Raw genomic sequence first — 11512 nt, 5'->3', positions numbered from 1 at the left:
GGTACCGATACAGAGTCAATTTACGGGGGCACCGGTTAGTAATGAGGCTATATACAGGGGGTACTGGTACGTAGTCAATGTGTGGAGGTACAGGTTAGTAATGAGGCTATATACAGGGGGTACCGGTACAGCGTCAATGTGCGGGGGTACAGGTTAGTAATGAGGCTATATACAGGGGGTACCGGTACAGAGTCAATCTGCGGGGGCACCGGTTAGTAATGAGGCTATATAGAGGGGGTATCGGTACAGAGTCAATGTGCGGGGGTACAGGCTAGTAATGAGGCTATATACAGGGGGTACCGGTACAGAGTCAATGTGCGGGGGTACAGGCTAGTAATGAGGCTATATACAGGGGGTACCGGTACAGAGTCAATGTGCGGGGGCACCGGTTAGTAATGAGGCTATATACAGGGGGTACCGGTACAGAGTCAATGTGTGGGGGTACAGGTTAGTAATGAGGCTATATACAGGGGGTACCGGTACAGAGTCAATGTGCGGGGGTACAGGTTAGTAATGAGGCTATATACAGGGGGTACCGGTACAGAGTCAATGTGCGGGGGTACAGGTTAGTAATGAGGCTATATACAGGGGGTACCGGTACAGAGTCAATGTGCGGGGGTACAGGTTAGTAATGAGGCTATATACAGGGGGTACCGGTACATAGTCAATGTGCGGGGGTACAGGATAGTAATGAGGCTATATACAGGGGGTACCAGTACAGAGTCAATGTGCGGGGGCACCGGTTAGTAATGAGGCTATATACAGGGGGTACCAGTACAGAATCAATGTGTGGGGGTACAGGTTAGTAATGAGGCTATATACAGGGTGTACCGATACAGAGTCAATTTACGGGGGCACCGGTTAGTAATGAGGCTATATACAGGGGGTACCAGTACAGAGTCAATGTGCGGGGGCACCGGTTAGTCCACAAAAGATGTTGGTACAATACACATACAATGATACAGGACTTGACAAAGCCAGAGTGTCTCTGTAGCCTCTCTCTCCTGGCTAGGGGTCATCTGAGGGGACCTGAACAAGGTACATGAACAGAACCTGGAGGATAGAGATTATAGGCCTCTACAATGGGTCCTGTGTGAGGGCCCGCCCTACCTCAGACAGAGCCAGTCAACAGGAGAACCAGAGAGACAGGCTAGGTCCACACTGTCTCCACATCCACACGACCTGACTCGACTCGCTCTCTTTCAAACTCTTTCTTGCTCTCTCCCTTTCTCTCTATTATCTTGCCTTTTTTTATCCATCTCTTTCTCTCGCTCTCTCTGTCGTTCTGTCTTTCTCAATCCATCTATTTCACTCTTGAAATCCTTCCTTTTCACTTTCTCTTCCCCCCCATACTTATTTCAAGCCATCTTTCATTTTCTCTCTCTCATGCTGATTCTGCTGGGCCAAATGCCTCACACAGACACTGTTGTACCCCCTGTAATCTCTGTGTCCCCAAGCCTGTGACCTGGCAGGATCGTATGCCCTCTCTCTCCGTTTTCCTCCCACTCTTTCTCTCAACCCAAATCTCTCTCTATCTTGACAAACCTCTTCACAACTTCTGTGACCTTCCAGCTTCCCACCTCATATAGCTAATACTGATACAAATGGTTATTGGAGGGCACGAAGACAAGGAGTTCAATCAAGTTACTCAGAGTTTTCCATGACCTGTCAAACGGCATTTTTCGCCGTTTAACATAATGACAGGGTGGGTGTCAGAGTGTGTGTGAGGTCATCACCAGTGACGTTGGCTGGATTGTCTGTCCTCAGTGACTCAGGCACAACGATGTGCTCAAACAGGCCGGCGCACAATGTGTGTTTTACACTCTGTTTTGTTACACAGAGAAAATGGGGAAGGAGGAGGAAAGAGAGAGAATAGGGGGGATAGTGTGGGTTGTTTGAGTAGTTACTAACTGTAGCCTGTTTGGTTTGTTATACAGGAGATTAACAGGGACAATAGATTTGATACCTGGCAACCTGCGTCTCTCCACTGACAGTTACAATATGAGGTTGAGAAGGAACCTGCAAGTAAGCATTTCGTTGGAAGATGTATACGATGTGTATCCTGTACATAGTTAAATAAAGGTAAAAAATAAACAAGACTAATAGTACTTGAAACTTGAAACTGAAACTTGAATAATGGACGCTACAGTAACTGACCCAACTGGATAGGACTGGAGACCTCTCTGGTTCAGTTTAAGCTACGTCTCACTGAGGAGAAAATTATTTGAGAATAAAACAGTATTTTGTAAGATGGGAAGCAGACCACTGTTAAATATGATTTCACTTCAGTTTTACCTTGGCTCATGAAGTAAGGAAATAGTATAATTCAGCCAAACTTTCCCCGCATGTTGTGGTCTTTCTCACGCTAAGACAGCTAGTGAACTCTCTGGTGAACTCTCTTTAGTGGTTATCATTTATTTTCATATCACAACAACAATATAACAGAAAATATACTACAAGCTTCTGCAAGCAGGGATGTCCTCCAGTCCTGGCGTCAGCTATTTATTTCAAGAAAATGAGACACCGCCCTCTAGTGCACAAAAGGTCAAGTCACACTGTTGCACTTGAGGACGGGAGCTGTGCACCACTGACCAACCAACCAACCAACCAACCAACTAACCAACCAACAAACAAGCCTACCAACCAATCAATTGATCAATCCATCAAATCACATTGGATGGCCCCTTTTACATGATAAAGTGCTTTAGAGTAGACCCAGAGCTGGAGCTATGCGTTGTGCACCCCTCCATAGAATAAACTCACGTTTTTTTCCCACCCATCCTCTCCCCAGTCTCTCCTGCACCAGTCAGCTCTCACCACCGGGTGGCGGTCACAGACAGTTGTAATCTTTTTACAACGTCCCTGTAAAAAAAAAGGCGCATTTACCAACCGATTCACTCCTTCATTATCGTGAAAGGTTTCACCACATAATATTCTTCGAGCCGGTGGTCTCCTCATCTTCTCGACGTTCACAACTATGCGAGGACTGTAAGCGCGGACTTCAGTCGACATGGACAACCAACTGAAACACATCCAGTTTTGGTGTTTACTGGGACTTTTGCAATGTAAGGTTATATAGCCAAATCTACAGTGTATTAGTAGAATACATTTATAGTAGAGTTATAGTTAAGAGTTGCACCTGGCCTGCCTGAGCAATTGACTATCAGACTTGCTGTAGACACTTTTGTAAAAAGAAAATGTATAAATTAAAATGTGTTTGTTCATTTTTTGTTGTTGCAGTCGCACCGTTGACAGTGGGGTTCAGCTTCGACATTCGCTATCCCAGAACATTAAGTGTCTCGGACTCGGAGGCAGCAGGGTCCCATTTCGGTTATCGTGTCTGTCAGTTTGGACCGGCGCAGGGAGGCAGCAGGCAAGTTACTAATCATTAAAGAGTCAAACCACTGGGTTCAGATCTCACAATTGGATATTAATCATCATAATATCACTGTGGTTGTATGATACCAGGATAAGATTTAGGCTATTAAACAGTGCTCTGTTCAATATGTTACTCATCTATTTTGGGGAAAAGGTCATAACCTCTCATTGCCAGTAAGATAGAGGAGGAATTGATGGTGAAGACACTCTCCCACTGGTGGGAATGTTCATCAGAAAATGGTTTACACTTTCATACTGCATATTTCTCTCATGACTAAGGACTAGACAAGTCTACCAAGGTAAAATGTGTTTTATATTGGATATTCGGTGGCTATTCGGTTCTCTCATCAATAGCTATTGAACCAAGACTATGGTCTTGGATTATGAAGATGGTGTATTCTGAATCAGGTGTGGATGGAGAACAATCCACACCTTTTTTTGTGAAAAAAGACATAAGAATAGTTTTACGGCTTTCAATTTTCAATAGCTCTTACACAAAGCGTGCCATGACTATGATAATGATATATTCTGAACCGGGGTAGGATCGACAAAGATCCATGTTCATTTGATTTTTAAAGAAAAACATTTTACGGCTTTCAATTTAACTAGGCAAGTCAGTTAGGAACACATTCTTATTTACAATGACAACCCACTGTTTCTAGGCTAACTGCCTTGTTCAGGGGAAGAATGACAGATTTTTACCTTGTCAGCTCAGGGATTCGATCTAGCAACCTTTTGGTTACTGGCCCAACGCTCTAACCACTAGGCTACCTTTTTTTGCAGTTTTACATTAGTGCCTTATTGCAAACAGGATGCATGTTTTGGAATATTTTGTATTCTGTACAGGCTTCCTTCTTTTCACTGTCATTTAGGTTAGTGTTGTGGAGTAACTACAATGTTGTTGATCCATCCTGTTTTCTCCTATCACAGCCGTTAAACTCTGTAACTGTTTTAAAGTCACCATTGGCCTCATGTTGAAATCACTGAGCTGTTTCCTTCCTCTCCGGCAACTGAGTTAAGAAGGACGCCTGTATCTTTGTAGTGACTAGGTCCTATTGATACACCCTCCAAAGTGTAATGAATAACTTCACCATGCTCAAAGGGATATTCAATGTCTACTTTTTTTTACCCATCTATAAATAGATGCTCTTCTTTACAAAGCATTGGAAAACCTCCCTGCTTTTTGTTTGTTTAATCTGTGGTTGAAATTCCCTGCATAGTCATGGCACACTTTGTAAGAGCTATTGAAGATTGAAAGCCCCCATGGGGCAGAAGTCAGTGTGTTATTGTGATTCTGGATGGCCAGATTGCTAGCAAGAATGAGAAGAAACTGCCACGTGGGGAATTGTAAGTGGCTCGTTTCATCTCGTTCTTGATACCATGTCTTGTTTTCAGGTGTTTTGACTGATTTCATGTTAATGCTAATATGGCTAAAATTCTAGCTAACCAACAACTGTAAGGATGTATTTGACAGGAAACAAGTGCTCATTGTGCAAATGTATTTATATTTTCAATAAACATTGGAGATGAAATATAGCTTACATGTTGTCAACAATCTAAGCCAACCCCGTCTGTTTTTCCCCATAGTTACGCACCTGTCGATTTTGTTGCTAAACAAGCAATAGACGAGAGAAAACCGAATATCCAATATAAAACAAAATTTTCATCGGCCTGTTTTCAGCCATTCACCTTTTAAAGGCATTGTCTCGGTGTTCGCGGAGAGCGCATTCACGGTAAACGCTGCATATGTGGCCTCAATCGGCAATTACCTTTAAATGTCAATCGCGTTATCTTCCGCGGTCTAGATTGAATATAGACCTAAAACGACAACAAACAGTATTTGATCAGTATTTCATCACTGTCCTCTAATGATTTGATCCAATGTAACTTTATTGATACCAGTGATGTCCGCTGATTGGCTAAATACCCAGGGTGTGAGGTGGTTGGATTTGTCAACAAAGCAGCATGACAGATATATGATGCCAAGTTTTCAAACTACCGGTCGATTCTTTGAGAAGATATATAAAGCGATCTGTGCATTTGAACAACAGCATAAAAACACATATTTCACTTTTGCATGTAAAAAAAACATAACAACTGCTACACATGCTGCCACTGTTTTGAACAGATTATATTATACTACATAGAACGAGCAGCCAGAGAGAATGGACGTCACTAGTTACCACAGCTACAAAGTCATAAAGCCTGCCTATTTCTAAAATGTATGTTCTTAAAATGTGAAGACCTCTTCTTTGTCTACACCCGTTCAGCATCGTTCACACCCTCTTAAGCTTTAGCCCCACCCATCTCGTTTCGCTCTCGGAGCTTTCAGAGCGCACACCTCACGCCAATGATTTGTTTACATCTGGATAACATGAAAATGGCCTAACCAGCTCTGCTGGCAACAATTTCATTAAAAAAATTGGCAGACGTGTACTGACACCGGCCATATTCAACGGGTGTTGTACAAACATCACATAACGTTAGCTAACGAGCCAGCCAGCCAACGTTAGCTAGTTAAACAGCAATGAACACAGTACCAACAATGCCACAGTGCTAGGAGCTAACCAACTAGGTTCAATGTTAGCTAGCTAACATTAGGCTCTAACTAGAAAAGCAAACGGCTCTTGGATACGAATAATAACGTCAGCTAGGGAGCCAGCCAGCTAGCTAGCTAACAGTACACTTAGGCTTGAAATTAAACCACTTTGTCAAAATTAGAAACGTGTAATATGTGAAAATGTAGCTAGCCAACGCTATACTATCTTACCTGTATACATCATGCATGATGGAGGCGTCTCCCTGTCATGAAGACCATGCCACGGTTGCCCTTAGTTTGAAGATGTAATCCGGAGACAAGTGTTTCCTCCATCTCTTTAGCTATCATACTCTAATTCCACTGATTTCAAAACTTAATCCTATAGAAAGTGGAGAGCAACACTTATGCAGCTCCACTACACAATACATTATTAAAAAAGCAGCGTTCAACAGGATTACCAACACAGACTGACCACAGAAGCCTTCTATATAGCAGACCAATCCGAACTCCTCTCTCGGCATGTCCAGCCCACTCATTATCTCAGCCAATCATGGCTAGTGGGAAGGTTGCTGGCTTTTTTCTGTGGCTTAACCAAAAATGCTCAAAATGTTACAATTTTATTCATATTTCCAGATGGCATACAAGTTTGTTATTAAGGCACATGAAAGTTCACATTTTCGAGAAGGCATTTCTGCCAAAAAACGCATTTTGATTAAAAAAAAATGTTTAAGTTCAATCGGCTCTCCTGTGAAGTCGTGACTTGCGACATACGCCTAGTTTCCTGAATCGGGTCACAAATGTGATTGATTTTCAACCTAACCCTAATATTAACAAAACTGCTAATCTTATGCCTAACCCTAACCTTAAATTAAGACCAAAATGTACATTTTTGTTTTCAGCAATTTGTACAATATAGCCAATCTTGACTTTGTGGCTGTGGTAACTAGTGGAAACCAGGGAGATCAAAACAAACATGCTGATGCAATAAGTGAAAACACATTATCTAACTGAGGATAGATAGCTATCATAGTGTCACAAGACTTTCATTTTGAAATACCTTCATATTTCCCAGTTACACAGATATTGGTTTCGAAAGACTTGAAATTGGAAGCTAACTAACTAGCAAGCTACCAGTGAGCCAGCTTATCAAAGGTTGACAACTTTAGTTTGCCCAGAAAATCGGCCAAACAATTTCTCAATGTTTCTCAAAATTACTGTAGCCGGTTAATTCATTTCATCATGCTTTGTGATACACCTGGATTCATGCTGTTTTAGTCCACACAACATGTCGCCCTGTCGCCTACAGTAGAACCTGACTAACAAAATGGGGGGAAACAAAATTGGCCATGCTTTTTTGTACTACCAGATACACGATGAGAAGGTTCTAGCTAGTGTATTGCTCAGCAGACCCAGAAGTTCTGACTTAACCTCTAACGAGTCACCCTCCCGGATCCGGGGTCCTCCTCATCAAAAAAGCTGACTAGCATAGCCTAGCCTAGCGCCACAGGGATATCATATAATATAATTTCATGAAATCACAAGTCCAATACAGCAAATGAAAGATAAACATCTTGTGAATCCAGCCATCATTTCCGATTTTTAAAATGTTTAACAGCGAAAACACAATATATATTTATATTAGCTCACCACAATAGCCAAACACACAACGCCATTTATTCACCGCCAACATAGCTTTCACAAAACCCACAAATACAGATAAAATGAATCACTAACCTTTGAACAACTTCATCAGATGACAGTCTTATAACATCATGTTATACAATACATTTATGTTTTGTTCGAAAATGTGCATATTTAGAGGTACAAATCGTGGTTTTACATTGTGAATACGTAGCCATAATGCACCAAATTGTCCGGAGAAATTTTGGACAGTCACGTAATCTAACCAAAACACTCATCATAAACTTTACTAAAAAATACATGTTGTACAGAAAATGAAAGATACACTGGTTCTTAATGCAACCGCTGTGTTAGATTTAAAAAAAAAAATTACTTTAGTACAACGTACAGCATGCAATATTGTGAGACAGCGCTCACCAATTCTCCGCCTTGTTGGAGCCAACATAAACCACAAAAATATAAAATAACATCATAAATATTCTCTTACCTTTGATGATCTTCCATCAGAATGTGGTGCAAGGAGTCCTAGTTCCAGAATAAATCGTTGTTTTGTTTTAGAATGTTCATTTCTTCTGTCGAATTAGCAACTTTGGCTAGCCATGTGGAGCGCACATGTCCAAGAACTATTAGTGCATGGAACGAAAAATTCCAAAAGTCCCAATAAACGTCGAATAAACTAGTCAAACTCGGTTGAAAATCCAACTTTATGATGTTTTTCTCATATGTATCCAATAAAATCCGAGCCGGAGCATTTCGTCGTGTATACCTAACGCATTTCAGAAGACAATGTGGGGTTCCCTGGTGCGCAGTTGAATACTGCCAATAGAGCGGACCTGTCACTCCAAAAGCTCTCATTCGGTCTCACATCAAGCTAGACACCCCATTCAACATTCTACTGCCTGTTGACATCTAGTGGAAGGCGTATGAAGTGCATACAGATCCATAAATATAAGGCAATTCAATAGGGAGGCCCTGACACAGAGCCCCATTTTCTGAATTTTCACTTCCTGTTTGGAAGTTTGCTGCCAAATGAGTTCTGTTTTACTCACTGATATAATTCAAACAGTTTAAGAAACTTCAGAGTGTTTTCTATCCAATAGTAATAATAATATGCATATTGTATGATCTAGAACAGAGTACGAGGCCGTTTAATTTGGGCACGATTTTTTCCCAAAGTGAAAATAGCGCCCCTTATTAAGAAGAAGTTTTAACAGACGCACATTTACTTTGTGGTGTTAAAATGTAATGCTCCAAAATCCTACAATCCAAGCAATGTTAGCACGGTCTATGAGCCCACGGAAGCGGAGCCGCTACTGCTAGCAGTCACTGAACAATATATTTTAAAAACAGGAAATGTTACAACACACAACACACTTCCATGAGCATTTAAAACATAACCAATTAACCTCTCCTCTATTCTCTCCATCCCTTCTCTCTGTCTTTCTCCTCTATTCTCTCCATCCCCTCTTCTCTCTGTAGTGTGTTGGTCACAGCTCCTTTTCAAGACAGTGGGACAGGAGTGGTTTACAGATGTTCTTATGACAGTGGCACTTGTAAAGCTCTACCCGTACAAGGTAAGATGCATGCTCACTATAACCCGTTTGTGTGGACCCCAAGAATCAGAGCTCTCTCTCTCTCTCTCTCTCTCTCTCTCTCTCTCTCTCTCTCTCTCTCTCTCTCTCTCTCTCTCTCTCTCTCTCTCTCTCTCTCTCTCTCTCTCTCTCTCTCTCTCTCTCTCTCTCTCTCTCTCTCTCTCTCTCTCTCTCTCTCTCTCTCTCTCTCTCTCTCTCTCTCTCTCTCTCTCTCTCTCTCTCTCTCTCTCTCTCTCTCTCTCTCTCTCTCTCTCTCTCTCTCTCTCTCTCTCTCTCTCTCTCTCTCTCTCTCTCTCTCTCTCTCTCTCTCTCTCTCTCTCTCTCTCTCTCTCTCTCTCTCTCTCTCTCTCTCTCTCTCTAAAGCTCTGCTGTTGTGTTATTTTCAGTTATAGTAATTCTCAAGTCCTCTATGCGTTTCCTCTTTTCACACAACAATTGCTTCACTCACATCTTGTGGGAGTGTGTGTGTGTTGTCATTTTGTCTCATGCATGATTAGTGGGAATGTTTCACTTACCTCATGTGCTTATGTCAAGCTGAAGTTCAGATTTTAGTAGGCTTGTATTGACAAATTGGTGCAAAATTATTTTTGATACAATTTTTTTTAAATGTTCGTATAATTGTATGTTAAATCCATCTATATTCACTTATTTTGTTTTATTTTAGTGGAGCCAGGAGTTTCATTAGGATTGTCACTAGCTTGTAATGCTGACAGAGCTATGGTGAGTTGCTCATCCTTGACTCTAAGTCGGAGTACTATTTCATTTCTGATCTTTTTGAATTTGGGCTTGAAAACAGGCCCTTTCAATTTCCCTTCCCCTCTGCAATTATAATCAGGAACTAGCTGCTCTTCACAAACATCCTGTGCTACGTGCTTACCCTCTTGTGCCATTTACAGTAAATACATTGTGACCCACAGTATGACCTGACTCAGATACATTGTGAGCTATGACCTATGACCTGACACATGAACTGAGTAATGCTAATTCACTCACTTGATTCGCCATGTGGTTGCTTCCACTGATCTCTATGTATTCTTTGTTTGGGCTCAGCCATTCCTGAGATGGCATTGTTGTAAAGTCTCCTCTCTCTCCATTTCTCTGAGCTAGGTGTGTGGACCACGTCGGATCCATGGCTGTGATACTCTAAACTACCTCCAAGGACTTTGTGTTGAGCTGGGGCCACAGCTTACGGTCTCACAAACACTGAAGCCTGCCTTTCAAGGTTATACTATTAAATGATCAATGTCTACTTCAGGTTTTGTGATAATAACTGTAACTGACTTCAAAAACGAACATGTTTGCATTACACGGGACAAGATGCTTCTTTCTGTGAAGGTCCTATACAAATCCAACCTATCAACCAACCAATCAATCTGTTCTGTGTTGCAGAGTGCCGTGAGTTTGGCTTGGATGCAGTGATTCTGTTTGACGGATCTCAGAGTATCACAACCAGAGACTTTGTCACCATGATCGACTTCATCAAAAACATTATTCGGATGTTCACTGCACCCCGTGCACAGGTGAGTGTATGGGCCTTCTCTGTGCCCATCTCTGTCCGTTCGGTCACGCAGAACTACTGATTGTACCACCCTCTTTCTTATTGGTATCTATTGACTCTGTCCACACTAGTATGGCCATTTATAGTAGAATGCATGCCCAATACACTAGCTTTGTTCTAAATAGTATGCTAGTATGGACTCTTTGGACATTGGTCTCAATGGGAACCATAATTGTGTGTCCACTCCTCCCAGGTGGCAGTTGCTCAGTATTCGACAGACACCAGTGCTGTCTTCCACTTTGAGGACTTTGTGTCTGACCCTAACCCTGACACCCTGATGCAATCCGTGGACCATTTCCAGGAGGCGACATACACCCCATCAGCCATCCGCTACGTTCTGTGAGTTACATACACCCCATCAGCCATCCGCTACGTTCTGTGAGTTACATACACACCATCAGCCATCCGCTACGTTCTGTGAGTCAGCGGTTGATCACTTTGGTAAATGCAGAGGTGTTAGTGGAAAAAATGGCTCATATGAACGATTAATAAAACTGTAGTATCCCATTTGTATTTATTTATCCTTAATTTAACTAGGCAAGTCAATTAAGAACACATTCTTATTTACAGTAACGTCCTACCAAAAGGGGGAGCAGTCGTTGGTAAAGCCAATCAATAATCAATCCGGTTTATTACAAGTTGCAACAGGGATACATTACCAGCACAAAAGCAGAGTAATGTCTAACTGGCCTCTTTGAGACAGGCCTTTTATATTTGTGCTGCTCACGATTGCTAGGAGGGTCACTAATTGAATCAGTCTACTCTAAAGTACTCTAAAAGTCCCCGTCTCACTCCCCTCCCTCC

At 41.9% G+C, this 11512-nt stretch overlaps 1 protein-coding gene across 3 annotated transcripts in view; it reads left to right on the top strand.

Annotated features, from left to right (window-relative positions):
- Positions 1–2919: 2919 nt before the first annotated feature.
- The window catches only part of LOC139536793 (integrin alpha-X-like), a 65361-nt gene continuing 56768 nt past the window's right edge, over positions 2920–11512 (top strand). For 2 of the 3 annotated variants that reach the window (XM_071337418.1, XM_071337417.1), the window contains exons 1-7: positions 2920–3065; positions 3241–3373; positions 9038–9132; positions 9815–9870; positions 10258–10372; positions 10540–10670; positions 10902–11047. In XM_071337418.1, the coding sequence (XP_071193519.1) occupies positions 3011–3065; positions 3241–3373; positions 9038–9132; positions 9815–9870; positions 10258–10372; positions 10540–10670; positions 10902–11047 (731 nt within the window). In that variant the 5' untranslated portion in view covers positions 2920–3010. Of the gene's footprint in view, positions 3066–3240; positions 3374–9037; positions 9133–9814; positions 9871–10257; positions 10373–10539; positions 10671–10901; positions 11048–11512 lie in introns of those variants that run through there. The other variant, XM_071337419.1, reaches the window with a different exon arrangement.

The sequence above is a fragment of the Salvelinus alpinus genome, chromosome 13 (assembly GCF_045679555.1).
Source record: "Salvelinus alpinus chromosome 13, SLU_Salpinus.1, whole genome shotgun sequence".
Lineage (NCBI taxonomy): Eukaryota > Metazoa > Chordata > Actinopteri > Salmoniformes > Salmonidae > Salvelinus > Salvelinus alpinus.
The sequence above is the reverse complement of the archived record's forward strand: the minus strand, read 5'-3'. Positions and strand labels throughout refer to the sequence as shown.